The sequence below is a fragment of the Myripristis murdjan genome, chromosome 7, assembly GCF_902150065.1.
Source record: "Myripristis murdjan chromosome 7, fMyrMur1.1, whole genome shotgun sequence".
NCBI classification, from domain to species: domain Eukaryota; kingdom Metazoa; phylum Chordata; class Actinopteri; order Holocentriformes; family Holocentridae; genus Myripristis; species Myripristis murdjan.
Window position 1 is genome coordinate 420,001 of NC_043986.1, and position 15,000 is coordinate 435,000.

The 15,000-nt window shown below is 47.1% G+C and overlaps 1 protein-coding gene across 2 annotated transcripts in view; it reads right to left on the reverse strand.

The window, feature by feature from the left end:
- Positions 1-2,138: 2,138 nt before the first annotated feature.
- Positions 2,139-15,000, reverse strand: part of sypa (synaptophysin a) — a 13,087-nt gene continuing 225 nt past the window's right edge. The window contains exons 2-9 of one of the 2 annotated variants that reach the window (XM_030056128.1): positions 14,716-14,741; positions 10,238-10,303; positions 6,348-6,472; positions 5,268-5,466; positions 3,117-3,308; positions 2,718-2,933; positions 2,410-2,493; positions 2,139-2,234 (exon numbers count right to left, since the gene is read on the reverse strand). In XM_030056128.1, the coding sequence (XP_029911988.1) occupies positions 2,425-2,493; positions 2,718-2,933; positions 3,117-3,308; positions 5,268-5,466; positions 6,348-6,472; positions 10,238-10,303; positions 14,716-14,733 (885 nt within the window). In that variant the 5' untranslated portion in view covers positions 14,734-14,741 and the 3' untranslated portion in view covers positions 2,139-2,234; positions 2,410-2,424. Of the gene's footprint in view, positions 2,235-2,409; positions 2,494-2,717; positions 2,934-3,116; positions 3,309-5,267; positions 5,467-6,347; positions 6,473-10,237; positions 10,304-14,715; positions 14,780-15,000 lie in introns of those variants that run through there. The other variant, XM_030056129.1, reaches the window with a different exon arrangement.

The window sequence follows — 15,000 nt, forward strand, 5'->3', positions numbered from 1 at the left end:
AGAAAGTTCCATTAATATTCCTTTACAACATTTCTCAGTATTAACAAACAGCTCATGCCCGCTGCTGATTGGTCGAGCAAAGTGGGTTAAGATTCAAAAAATAAAAGCATCGTGGTCGTTGTGTGTGTGTTTGTTTGAAACGCTGGAGGAACCCGTCTGCTCTCAGGGCGCCGCGGCTCCACCCGACTCTGCAGCCGCTCTGTCTGTCCGCCTGTCTCCTGCATCTCCCAGAATGCCTTTCTGCAGCGCCCAGAGAGGGAGCCTGGAGTTGCTGTTTTTCACCGTGAGCTTTACGTGCAGGCAGAGAAACGCTCAACCTGTCCTGGTGCTGCAGTGCATTCTGGGCTGTTTTCTGCTGATTTCATTGGTGCAGGAAGAGGAAAAAAATCAGTTTGAACGTTTCCCCTGACACGCCGTTAACACGTCCAACATGTTGCTGCTCTTAGAGCGAGCAGCAGAGCCGCCGCAGCTGCAGGCGGAGCCACGCCCTGCCGACCTCACGGCACCCGCCTCTCCACGCCATCAGACCTGAATCAGACGGACGTTCCTGCAGCGTTCTCCTCGCTCTGAGAGAGCGAGGAGCAGGAATGTTACAGGGCGACCGAGGCCGTCATGCAACAGAACAACAGTGCAAATCGTAGAGAGAGAGAGAGAGAGAGACGCCATTTTGGATCTGGTTTCCACCCGGCGTGAACATGAACCCGCTATCCAGACTGGATCCTGATCTGATCTGATCTGATCTGATTTGTGTCTCGGTGTGTTTCCATCTGATTCGATCAGCCCCGGCTCCTGACTTGAGGTGATTTTTGCCCTCGGGACTCTGATATGAAAACATGAATAATCACTCCTGCATGTTTTTATCGAGTGAGTTAACCCTTTGAAAACCTGGACGAACTCACTGGATTACCAAATTACCAAAAAACAAACAAACAAAGAAACAAAAAAACAGTTAAATATGACAAGATAATTGAGCAAATAATTTGCACAAAATTCTGTGAAAGTTACAGGAAAACCAACAGAAAATTAGCCATTAAAAACACAAGAAAATGAAAAAATCCTAAACTTAGCAAAATATTATTTCTATTGAAATGACAGAATTAGAGGTCAGATCAGTGATGCTGGCCCCTGGAAGACCCTGAGGGAACCCTGGAGGTCCCCCCTGGAGGTCCCCGGACCCCACTTTGAAAACCCCTGGATTAGATTGCAGTGTGATCACGCAGGATGTGAGTTACTGCATGTGGACAGAAACTGGATTGTGCTTGTATGTGGATCTGGTTTTGATCTGGTTTGGCTCAGTGTGAACAGCCTCAGGCTTTAGAGGCTTTGCATCTGGATGAGGTTTGGGTCTGGATCCGGTTCAGCTGTGGTTTGGATCTGATTTGGAACAAGTCCGAATGTGGTTTAGATCTGGTCAGAGTCTGGTTTCAATCTGGTTTTGATTCGGTTCAGCTCTGCATGAACCAGTGTGAACAGCGAGGTTTTGTGTGAGTCTGGTAGATCTGGATGTGGTTGAAATCCGGTTCTTCCCTGTGTGAACTGGTCTGGACACTGGGTTTGTGACATGGTTTAGATCTGGTTTGACTTTAATTTAGATCTGGTTGGGATGTGGTTCAGATCTGGTCTGGATCCGGCTTAGATCTGATTTAGATCTGGTTCCAGTCTGGTCTGGGCCAGGTTTAGATCTGGTTTACATTTGGTTTGATTCTGGTTCAGATCTGATCTGGACCAGGTTCTGATTCTGGTTGTGGTCTGGTGTGGACCAGGTTCAGGCCTGGTCCTGGTCCTGGTTCTGGTTGGTTCTGGTTCTGGTGTGGTTGCATGTGAGCGGGTGGAAGTCAGAGTGGCTGAGCGGGGGGGCTGGGGAGGGGGGCGGGGGGGGGTGTTATATGTTTGATCAGAGCGATATCAATACAACACTAATACATTCTCTCCAGAGATTCTGTATTTTTAAGATGACTGACTCTTGTCAACATGGTTTCACCGTTTGATCAGTGGACTGCAGGCGAGCGCTTCATGTTTTGGTGCTTTGTTCAAGTTATGGATTCATTAGAACTCTGTTTTCATTTACACATCGATCAATATAGTGAACATCTAGACTCCCTCCTCCTCCCCCTCACCCCCCCTCCCCCTCCCCCTCCCTCCCCTCCCACCCCCACATGAGCTGTGCAGACAGACAGGAGTGTTGCATCGTGGGTAGGTTGCAGGCGACCCACGCATCATTCACTCCACCGCCTCTGTGAAGGAGAGAGGAAGGCAGTGTTAGAGAGAACACACACACACACACACACACACACACACACACACACACATACACATACACACACACACACACACACACAGACTGGTTCTCAGAGAATTTTATTGACCAAACAGGAAATGACTTTAGCTGCTACTTCCTGTGTGACTCACCTGCTTCCTGTCTCTTCACATCTGATTGGAGAAGGAGGTTGGCGCCCCCTGCTGTCCGTACCCCTGGCCGTACTCCGCATCCTGCTGGATGCAAAGAAATTTTTTAAAAAAGCAAACAAAAACAAACAGTGCGATGTGGCCACAGTACAGTGTGGCGTAGTGCAGTGTGGTGTGGCGTGGTGTGGCGTGGCGTGGCGTGGTGTGGAGTGGCGTACTGCAGTGTGGCGTGGCGTGGCGTGGCGTGGCGTGGCGTGGCGTGGCGTGGCGTGGCGTAGTGCAGTGTGGCGCGGCGTGGTGGTGCAGCTCACCTGGTTGTATCCCTGCTGGCTGTAGTCGGGCTGGTAGCCTCCCTGGTTGCTGGCGTACGGGTCTTGTTCGTATGCCCCCTGCTGGCCGTAGGCGTCCGGCGCAGCCGGCTTCTGCTGAGGGGGCGGAGCTCGCATGAAGGGAGCAATGATGCCCGTCTCCTTAAAGACGAACCAGAGGTTCCCCGCCCACAGGATCAGGTTGATGAACCCAAACGCCTGAGAGGAGACGACAGTTGTCATTGGACAGTTTCTGACTGAAACACTGTGGGGCGGGGCTTATCAAAAAAATTAAATAAAAAAAACATTAACCAGTCATCCAGTTTTACTGGATCTCCAGTAAAACTGGAGTCTTGACGTGAGCCCCGCCTGAGCAGAGCCACATGAAGAAGCGCTTCTCACCACAGAGGTGTTGAGGCCCGACATCACCGGGTCGTGGACTTCACGACATCGGTTCTCCTCATTGTTGCAGGCGTCGATCAGCGTGATCACCTTGTCCGGGTCGGTCGCCATCTTCACATCGGACAGACCTTTAGCCCAGGCCGCCGAACTCACCAACCACATGAAGGCAAACACCGCCGTCACACCCAGGTCCTGTCTCACACACACACACACACACACACACATTGCAGAGCTACAGTGATAAGCCACAGGTTTATTGTATTGTTGGGTTTGATGTCCTGCTGATACAGTCACTGCTGTGTGTTCTGTAAACAGCTGGAGGTTTCCACATTTTGGCCTGATGGTGGCGCTAGAGGAGAGATGATGCTGACACCAGACCTGGCAGGAAATGACTTGGCGATCCATCCATTACAGTTAGAGTCATGCTGTGTTTTCTTGTCCTTGGTGATTAAAACACTTGAACACAGTAAAGCCCTGAAGTGGTGATTACCTCGAGGAAACACGGGGTTTGCAAACACAGAACATTTAGGCGATTTAGTTATCTGGTGATACAAAGTGACACATGTTTCTGTAATGTTTCCTTTGTTTTTGTTTTTGTTTATTTTCCATGTGTAATCCATGTTTACCTGGTGGGCATCAGTTACTGGAAGAGACTGTGATGATTTGTAGCTTAATTGTGTTTTTGGTTTTTATAATCCCATAAGGACGGGTTGCAGACATAAAAATACATCAAATTCATTCAAATTCATTCTGTCAGATATTTGACCTGAGGGGGCGCTAGAGGAACATCGACAGGTGTTGGTTTAGTGTGGACAGACGGCCAAAACCGAGAGAGATACATGTTTTGATCTGTTTCCAGGTGAGAGGGGTCATAACCTCAGGGTCACACAGCTCAGGTGTGACGCTCCTCATCGCTGCAAACACAACAGCCCAGCAGACATGAGACCTGCACGTCCAAAAGACAAGGAGGAACACCTTCATCGCTCCTCATCCTCCCTTCTTATCTCAGAGTTTTTCCTCTTGGACCAGCGAGGCTGACGCTCACACGGCTTTTGGCCCAGAGACAATCGCCTGTTGGTTTGTGTCGCTACACAGCTCCTATCTCACCTCATCTCACCTCATCTCACCTCATATCATCTCATCTCACCTCACATCTCATCTCACCTCACATCTCATCTCACATCTCATCTCACATCTCACATCTCATCATCTCATCATCTCATCTCACCTCTCATCTCACCTCACATCTCATCTCACATCTCATCTCACATCTCATCTCACATCTCATCATCTCATCATCTCATCATCTCATCTCACATCTCACCTCATCTCACATCACATCTCATCTCACCTCATCTCATCTCACATCTCATCTCACCTCTCATCTCACATCACATCTCATCTCACCTCATCTCATCTCACATCTCATCTCACATCTCATCTCATCATCTCATCTCACATCTCATCTCATCTCACATCTCATCTCATCTCACATCTCATCTCACCTCATCTCACCTCATCTTATCTCACATCTCATCTCACCTCATCTCACCTCACATCTCACATCTCATCTCACCTCATCTCACCTCACATCTCACATCTCATCTCACCTCATCTCACGTCACACCTCTTGGACCAACATCATCTCACCTCACCTCACATCTCATCTCACATCTCATCTCACCTCATCTCACGTCACACCTCTTGGACCAACATCATCTCACCTCACCTCACATCTCATCTCACATCTCATCTCACCTCATCTCACCTCATCTCACCTCATCTAACATCTCACCTCATGTCATCGCATTTCATCTCACCTCAACTCATCTGCGAGGTGAAATGAGGTGTCATTTCACCTCGTTGCGTTACTGAGTAACGGTGGAGTTTGACATGTTGAATATGAAGCTGATTGTCTGCCCAGCTCAGCCCAGCTGCAACAGCGCCCCGCCTGGCCAACAGCTCCCTGAGCCTCACACTCAGTATCTCAGACACTGTCGGCTCTCATCTGATCAACCTTAAGGGGCCGATGTGTCTTTGATGTGCCTCGCAGGGAACACAGGTGACAGCTGTGATTTGGCTCTTCATGTAAAAGCAGCAGAGGAACCAGAGGTGGAACCAGTGAGAACCAGTGAGAACCAGTGAACTTACGATCAGAGGCCCCTTGTTGTTCTCCTTGTACTTGTCAAAGACGAAGACGTAGATGCTGAGGGCGGCGGTGGAGTAGAGGAAGGCGAAGACGCCGATGGTGACGAAGAACTCGGCTGAGGAAGAGTAGTCGCCGACCAGGAAGAGACGCTCCGGGTTCCCGCCCTTACAGGTCGGAGCGTCGAAATACACCTGGTGGAGCCTGGGAGAGAAACAGAACTGAGTAGAATGGAGCCTGCTCTGAGGAACAGACTGAATAACTTTATTGACTCTTCCATGGTGACAGAGCGAGCACCTGGCCGAGTCGGCAGGTGGATCAAATCATCTGCTGCTGATGAAGTTATTTCAAAATGATCAGAATCTCACAGATCACAGCTTCTCAGGCAAACGGTAATATTAGCTGATCAGCTGCTGTCGGCTGCATTGTTGTTAATAAAGTTATTGAATAAGGTTCATTTACTTGCCAGATGAGACTCGACGTTTTTATTTGAGTCCAGATCAGGAGCCGCCAGCTGGTTCTCACAGTTCAGACACAACATGTTCCTGTCAGCCGTGCATCAGGCTGACGTTAGCTCCGCCCACACCGTGACCTCACTGAACCCTATACCTGTTGCCATGGCAACAGGAACCACCCAGAAATACTCTGATTTGCTGTGAAGCGAAGGACCCGCGCCGGTTCTCCCTGTTTCTGTTTCCATGGTGTGAATTCAGTTTCTTTCATTCTCTGTTAGTTTGGACGAAGGTTTTTAAAAGCCCAGTAGAAGCAGCCGGCAGCCCTCTACCTGTCGAGTCGTATTGTACTGTGTACTGTTTACAGTATGATGTCACCTTTAAAAACCTTCTGACGCTTCTGACAGAACCAGAATCAGAAACACTTTATTGATCCCTGAGGGGAACCTGGCTCAGTTGCAGCCTGTCTGCCTTAGCAATACGTGCGTGCATTATGTTTAAATATGGATCTGGATATTTGTAAGGATCAGGTCAGCGATGCTGGATCACACGTTTAGCACTGAACACAAACCAAAGTGTGTGTTGCCGTCAGGCTCCCTGCAGCGCCCTGATGGCTGGTGTTCCTGCACTGACCTGAAGGGATATTCAAACTCCACCTCGATGCTCAGGTCGCTCTCCGTCCGGTTCTTACACTCCACCGACATCTTGAACATCCCAGAGTAACTCCCACAGGTGGAGAACGCAAAGATGGCGAAGAACTGCAGGACCAAGAGGAACATATCATAACTGTGGTCATGTTTTACATTTATTATATGAAACACACACACACACACACACACACACACACACACACACACACAGGAGGCCATATTTTCTTTTTCTTTATTTTCCTGCTGTTTCAGCTCCTTGACGTCTCTGTCTTATTATTGATCTGTCTAATAACTATCTAAAACTTAACAGTAATACAAACAGAAGAGGAATCAGAGCTTGTGTGTCTCCTCCTGCAGGGGGCGCTGCAGAGGCTGAGCAGAGTGTCGGCTCTGTAGATGATAATCCTGCTCCTCCTGCAGGGGGCGCTGCAGAGGCTGAGCAGAGTGTCGGCTCTGTAGATGATAATCCTGCTCCTCCTGCAGGGGGCGCTGCAGAGGCTGAGCAGAGTGTCAGCTCTGTAGATGATAATCTGCTCCTCCTGCAGGGGGCGCTGCAGAGGCTGAGCAGAGTGTCGGCTCTGTAGATGATAATCCTGCTCCTCCTGCAGGGGGCGCCGCAGAGGCTGAGCAGAGTGTCGGCTCTGTAGATGATAATCCTGCTCCTCCTGCAGGGGGCGCCGCAGAGGCTGAGCAGAGTGTCGGCTCTGTAGATGATAATCCTGCTCCTCCTGCAGGGGGCGCCGCAGAGGCTGAGCAGAGTGTCGGCTCTGTAGATGATAATCCTGCTCCTCCTGCAGGGGGCGCTGCAGAGGCTGAGCAGAGTGTCGGCTCTGTAGATGATAATCCTGCTCCTCCGCTGCTTCAGAAGCTCCACATTTCTCTGAGCTCAGAGGAAGGAAATGTGGAACATTTAGGAAGCAGATGATTGGTTCTCCTGTGGTTCTGCAGCCAGTCAGCAGCACAGAGCCTCAATGCCAGTGCTAATCTGCTCACACTCACAGCATTTTACAGCCATGGATTATAATCTCAGTTTATAATCCTGTCTGCAGCAGAAATATGGACAGGAACAGTCCAGTTACTGATCAATATCTGGATCAAATGGACTGATCAGTTTAGAGCATTGAGCCCCACTGACCCACACAGATTCTGCTCTGTTTAGCTCAGTGCTGCCCCCGCTGGACACAACACTGACCTGCAGGCTGTTTAGCTCAGTGCTGCCCCCGCTGGACACAACACTGACCTGCAGGCTGTTTAGCTCAGTGCTGCCCCCGCTGGACACAACACTGAACTGAACGTAGTTTGACTTTGAATCTCTGCTGGGTTTGGAGGAGCAGTTTTTAAAATTCAAACTTTTTCTGATGTGGAAAACTGACGACAGATTCTGTTCGTTTCTGATCCAGAACAAAACAGCTGAGCAGATTCTCCAGTCGAGTCGCAGCCCTGAGCTCTGAGGGAAACTTCATACACATCATAACATGGAGGCATCTCTGTAAAGCACAATAATCATCGCTTAGCAGGCAGATTAAAGCTGCCACACCCACACACACACACACACACACACACACACACACACACACACACACACACACACACACTGTGCCAAGCAGGGGATTGGACAGAGAGTCTAGCTGGGAGCTGGACCATATCTGACCATCTGCCATCCTACTCACAGCGTGTGTGTATGTGTATGTGTGTGTTTGTGTGTGTGTGTGTGTGTGTGTGTGTGTGTGTGTGTGTGTGTGTGTGTGTGATATTAAAACAGCACCATGTTTCAAAGCTGTGTGTTTCAGCTGATCTGAGTTCTGCTCTGCTGGAGGGAGAGTCACGTTCTCCAGGTTCTTCCAGGGCGTCTTCAGCAGCTTCACTTCTCATTAGTTTAAAGCTGCAGTGAGCGGTTCCCGACCACTAGAGGGCACTAGAGCTCAGACTCAGTCAGCCCTGCTTCCTGGTAGAAACCCAGAAGTCGTGTCTCTGAGGCAGATTCAGGTGGAACTGAGCCGGTTCTACCTGATTCTGTTTCTGTGGATTCGACAGGAAACAAGCGGCTGCTTCAGGTTCTGTGTCTGCAGGAGGGGCTGGTGTTTACATCACATGACACCTCACTTCCTGTACGCCTGACACTCCCATGACGGGACAAAGGTCAGTGTTTTTTGTTTTGGGTCATTCTGACCATGTGGCTCATCCTCCTCCTCTCCCTCAGCGCTCACTAGCGGCTTACTTTTTAGCAAAATCCTGCTCGTTCTGACTTTAAGTTCATTTACCGTTAATTCACCTTTCACTAAGCCCCGCCCCTTTGTTGTTCCAGCTCCGTCGAGCTGTGGCGTGGGGCCCGTCACATCACTAACCCAAACAAACAGCTAATGATGTTTCTTCGCAGCCTCTCTGGGCGGCGAGCTGCGCGGCGTTCAGCCCCGAGCGGCTCCGGGTCCGACCCGGCAGAGCTGGTGCTGCGCTGTGATTGGCCAGTATGCGCTCCAGGGCGGGACTTAGTGAGGAGTGAATCACTGCTGCTGCTGGGACCTCAGCCGTGTGTGTGTGTGTGTGTGTTTTCCCTCAGCCTGCCTCGCCTACTTCAGTTACAGATTTCCTTTGTTTCCCAGAATGCCTTTCCCACAGTCCCCAGAGGCCATGGCAGGCCACAGAGGCTGCAGCAGTGCATTCTGGTCCACAGAGGCTGCAGCAGTGCATTCTGGTCCACAGAGGCTGCAGCATATTTCATTAGTTCCCAGTATATCCCAATTTTTTTTTTTTGCTGTTTGCTTGTTGCCAGCATTTATCAATGATTTTTTGGCTTTCCTTTACAAATTCTTTATTTTGCAAGAGCGTTTGGTTTAATTTCCAATAGTCTCTATTCAACTTCTGCCTGTCAGATCCAACATGGAATTGAATTATTATAGCTGTGTGATCTGTCAGTATTGTGGGTTCTATTTTGATTAAGTCTACCTTATTTTCTAGTTCTGCTGATGTTAACCAAAAATCTATGCGCAAACTTTTTGGGAAGATGTCCAACATTTTGTACAAAGAAATACAGGAAGAACGATCATTTTCCAGGAAAAAAACATTTTAATTTACCTTGATGATCAGACCGTAGACAAAGATATATGTTTTTTCTGTCAGTTAATCTTGAGTTTGGGAAAATTTCATATCCATAAGAACAAATGGGCCAAATCTAAACCAAACATTGTACTCTTTAGAAAAGAACTGCTACGTTATGCTGCCACAATCAAAGACATTAGAAATCAGAAAGCTGCTAAGGCATACACTATCATGGAGACATTTTGTGGAAGTGATCTGTAAAATCCTTTTCTGTTGGTTATTACTTTTTTGCTCATGGCACCTAGTACCCCTTGTGTGTTTGTAAATATGTATTGTTATGTGTGGGTTGATAAATTAAAAAAAAAAAAAAAAAAAAAAAAGGCTGCAGCATTGCATTCTGGTCCACAGAGGCTGCAGCAGTGCATTCTGGACTGGAACTGAAGCTCCACCTCTGTCTGCAGCTGAACCATCTGATTGGTGGATTCAGATGTTCCTGATCACATGCAGATATTTTCTGTGACATGAGACTGCCTTTGGATTCTGATGAATACTGAGATCAGCTGTGATGCAGACAGTGGCGGTTCTGCCTATGTTGCCGCCTTAGGCGAAATTACTGCTACTACTCCTACCCTGCATCCCACTACTGGATGTAGACCCAATAACCCCAGGTGGGACCCCAGGTGGGGACCCAGGTGGGACCCCAGGTGGGACCCAGGTGGGACCCCAGGTGGGACCCAGGTGGGACCCAGATGGGACCCCAGGTGTCTGGAGTGAAGGCCTGTGATGTGTTTCAGAGCTGGACTCTGGGTTCTGGTCCAGTTCTGCAGGAGAACTTACCCATTGTAACACTTTGATGAAGCCTAGAGGAACTTTGATCACCCGGAACTGCCCTTGGGCCACCAGCTGGGCGAGAGAGAGAGAGAGAGAGAGAGAGAGAGAGAGAGGTTGTCAATTAAATAAAAATGTACAAGTTACTTTAACAAATTCATTTTAACCAACCAAAGAGATTGGCTATTTTTCCACTTTGAAGGAGCCAGGCTAACGACTCCCATAGTCTTCAAGTCTTTATGCTAAGCTAACAGGAAATGCTACCCATAGGACCTGAATCACTGGACGTCCAGAGGAGAAGATGGTGTCCAACATCTGGTCTCAGTCTGGGGAAGAGGGGAAAGGGGAATTTGCCCAAAATGTTGGAATGTACCTTTAACATATATTGTGACGGTTAAATGTGTTCGAGGTCTGATTATAGACCCACAGCTGAGTGGCTGCTCTGGGATCAGGCAGGTAAACAGATGTGAGTAAACCCACACAGTGCAGCGTCCGTCAGCGTCCTCCGTCTGGAAACAGCTGACAGCCGCTCATCGCTTTAACTTTTAGTTCCACTGAGAATCTAAAATGATCCCTGAATACTTTGTCAGTGCTTCCATTATTAGTGATCCAGAACACCAATAACCAATATTTAGGGCTCATATTCATTTGTAGTGAATGTGAAGACTGCAGTGTGAACATTTACAGTTTCAGAAACACCAACACAAACCTGGCTTTGAATCAACAAATGTTTAATGAACAATAATTAACTAAAGACTCACTAAGAAGTAAAATGATGATGTTAGTGAAACAAAATGCACAAAAAAATGGAAATGTGAAAAAAGGGATCTTTCTAATAATTAAAATGTTTCCTTTGCAGCTCAGCTCAGAGCCGCTGGATCAGGTCTGTTGTGTTTAAATGCAGTGAAACTTTATTTAAACTGCGAGCAGCTCAGCCACTTTCTGCCTGTCAGACTAAAGTAAAGACAAATCCACAGAGAACTGGAACCATGTGATCAACAAGGCCCCGCCCACTCACTGCTGTCCCATCGTCGCCATATCGACTGTCATGTCAATCAAAATTACCATATTGATTATTGATAAATTCTGGATATCAGCACCAACAATCAGCTGGGACTGATAATCGATTGACTGACAGACAGACAGGCAGACAGCGAGACAGACAGGAAGACAGAGAGACAGACAGGCAGACAGACAGACAAAGAGACAGAAAGGTGAGAGAGCGACAGGTCAAGCTGCTTCTCATATGTCAGAAGTGTCTCGTCTTTAAATCAAAATCCATTTACAAGCAGCAAGAAATACGATACACACACTGATGTCAGGATAGTTCAGTTACTACAGAGACTCCATTAACACACACACACACACACACACACACACACACACACACACACACACACACACACACACACACACACACACACACGGTGCAGCAACCTTTCTCAGTGAATACAAAAATCAGAAACTGACATTCCTCTGTGATTTCACAAACAGCTCATGGAACAGATCTATGTTCTACAGATCTATAGAGTCTATGGAGCAGGGGTGTTCAAAGTGGGCTCCGGAGCCCCCAGGGGTCTTGGAAGGTCTTCCAGCAGGTCCTCAGCAAGATGACAAATATTTGATGTTCAGATGCATTTCACAAACATTTCAACAAAGAAGTATGACAGCATCTAGATTATGTTGTTTAATATCTAGAAATATAGATGCCTGTGTTTTTTTTTTTATATTTTTAATGTTATTGTATTTATTTATTTTTAACCTTTTATTTTTCTTTTTTTTTTTCTTTATGTTCCAGTAATTCTTTAAAGTTCCAGTAATTTCAGTAATCGACTTTTTTTCTTGCATGTCTTGTTAATAAATCAAGTGAATTTGCTCGGGGGGGTTGGACAAGCCCTGTATTTAAGAGAGCAATTATTAACGCTCAGAAACACAGCAAACATTACAGTGTTAAATAATAATAACTAAATGATAATAAATGTTACTTTTCCAGCGATAGTTACTACTGGCTGTGAGTGTGGAGTGTGTTCAAACACATTAAACACATAAAATGTGAATATTTGACTAATTTTGAACTTTATTATAAATAATACACTCACTATTGAGAAATTACAGAACCACCAAGTATGAATAATGTCGCAGTGGTAGATGATAAAAATAGCCTACTATCAAGTATGATGATAAATCTGTTAATGTGATGTTACGGCACCAAATGCACTACAAGCCTCTGCAGTAGTATCATAGATGTGTTTTGTGATAATATTATAATATAGCCTAATGAATATATCAGAAAGTGCAGTAAAATGATTAGTAAAATGATTTTCTGTGAGAGGGAATATTACAGGAACACTGGACTGTGTTGAGAGAAGCCCCCCCCCCCCCCCCCCCCCCCCCCCCCCCCATTTGAAAATAAATACAGCATGACGTGTAGTGATGTCACTGTGAACGTCACTGCATATTCTAAGTCCCTATAGAAATATTATAGGAATATCATAGGGATGCTTGTAGTCCTTATAAGAATATTAGATTGGTTTTAGCCTGTAGATGATAAATAAATGAATAAATAATACTGTCAGCCACAATAAAATCACCATAAATCACTAAATGCACTGCACAGTAATATTATCTGAGTGTATTATAGGGATGAAGAGAAGATAGGCTAAATATGGCGCAAAGCACAGTGAGGTCACTGTAATGTTATAGGGATGTTACTGGTCCTTATAGGAATATTATATTGGTTTTAGCCTAAAAATGATTAATGCATACATACATAAGCTACATACATACATACATACATACATACATAAAACAGCCACGATTAAATCACTATAAATTTCATAAATAGCACCAAACGCCCTATACAGTAGTATTACAGGCGTGCTGGCTGCATGTTTATTATAGGAATACAGAGGGAATAAATGCAGCATCCAGTGCAGTGAAGTCACTGCAAACGTCACTGCACACTGTAAGCCCTGTAGGAATATTATAGGAATATTAGAGGAATATTAGAGGGATGCTGGCAGTCCCTGTAAGAATGGTATAGTGGTTTTAGCCAGTACATGACAAACGAATGAGTAATTTGCAGTATCGAGCTCGATAAAATCACTATAAATTTACTATGCAGCACCACGCGCTGTGTGCAGTAATATTATAGGAGTGTATTATAGGGATGAAGAGCAGATAAATATGGCACAACGGGCAGTGATGTCACTGTAAACGTCACTGTACACTGTAAGCCCCTATAGAAATATTATAGGAATATTGTAGGAATATTACAGAAACACGCAGGAGAAGATAAAAACGATTAGCCTACGCGCCGTAAGGTCAATAAAGTCATACATCTCTACAGGAATATTATGGGGATATTAAGGGATATTATGGGATGTTATAGGGATGTTATGGTGCATTGTTGTCGCGCTTGCTCGGGTCTCCATCTTACATCAGCCGGGCTCCGAGGCTCCTCAGGCGGCTGGAGCCTGCGGAGCTGCCCGGGACGGGGCCGGGCGGACACGGGCGGGATGCGGGTGGAGGCGGGGGGTGGAGAGGAGGGTGGACAGTACGGGCTGCGGGTTCTCCCCGTACACACACACACACACACACACACACACACACACACACACACACACACACACACACACACAGGGAGGGAGGGAGGGAGACTGACGTTGAATCCTCCTCTGGCTGCCATTTTACAACACCTCCTCCTCCTCCTCCTCTTCCTCTTCTTCCTCTTCTCCCTCCTCCTCCTCCTCCTCCTCCTCCTCCTCCTCCTCCTCCAGCATCACATCTTTCTGCTTCCCGACCCGCTGCCTCTCTCTCGGCTCGCATAGTGATACATATCCTCAGATACTCCTCATACATTATTTTTATTATGCCATCACATCCCGGACAGGGGAGATGTTTAAATTCCAGGCCGGCAGACCCCCTCCCGGGCCGGGCTGCTTCCTGGACCCGTACCCCTTCCCTTCCCTTCTGGAAACAACGCCAATCGTTCTATAATACCTTTAAAACATTGAAAAATAGATTTCCCACGGCTGATACACCGATATCACGGCAAAATGAACCCGGGCAATGTTATTAATGTTATATGTTAAATTACAAGGATATTATAGGTATATTATAGGGATATTATAGGGATGTTATGGGGATATGAGGGTGTTTTTCGGCTCAGGAGCGGAGCCAGCAACCCAGCCTCCGTTTGTCCGATTTCCCTCAAACGACGCATGAATAAAAACACGATATCCGCCGGTTTCGGTGATTTCACGGTGATTTTCAGGAGGATGTTTTGCAGCGGCAGCCTCATCCCTGCTCGCCCTGATGTGGCCCGACAGCAGCAGACAGCTCTGCCCGGCCCGAGCACGACACAAACAAACAAACAAACACTCAAATAAACAAACAAACAATCACACCACAAACAGGGACGCCGGAACCTGCGGGTCCACGGCGGCTCCGCAGAAAAACACCGATTTCAGTGTTTGAGCTCCTACCTGATTAACGACGTCCATCCTGCCGCCTGGCCGAGAGGAGAGAGGAGCGGAGAGGAGGGGGAGGGGCGCGCGCACCAACACGCACACGCACCCGAGGGGGGAGGGAGGGAGGAGAGAGAGAGAGAGAGAGAGAGGCTTGTCTCTATGTGCTCGTTGTTTATTTTTTATTATTTATATTCATTTGCATTTAGATGCCTCGGAAGGATTGTTCATTTAATATGACGATAAATTACACACACACACACACACACACACACACACACACACACACACACACACACACAC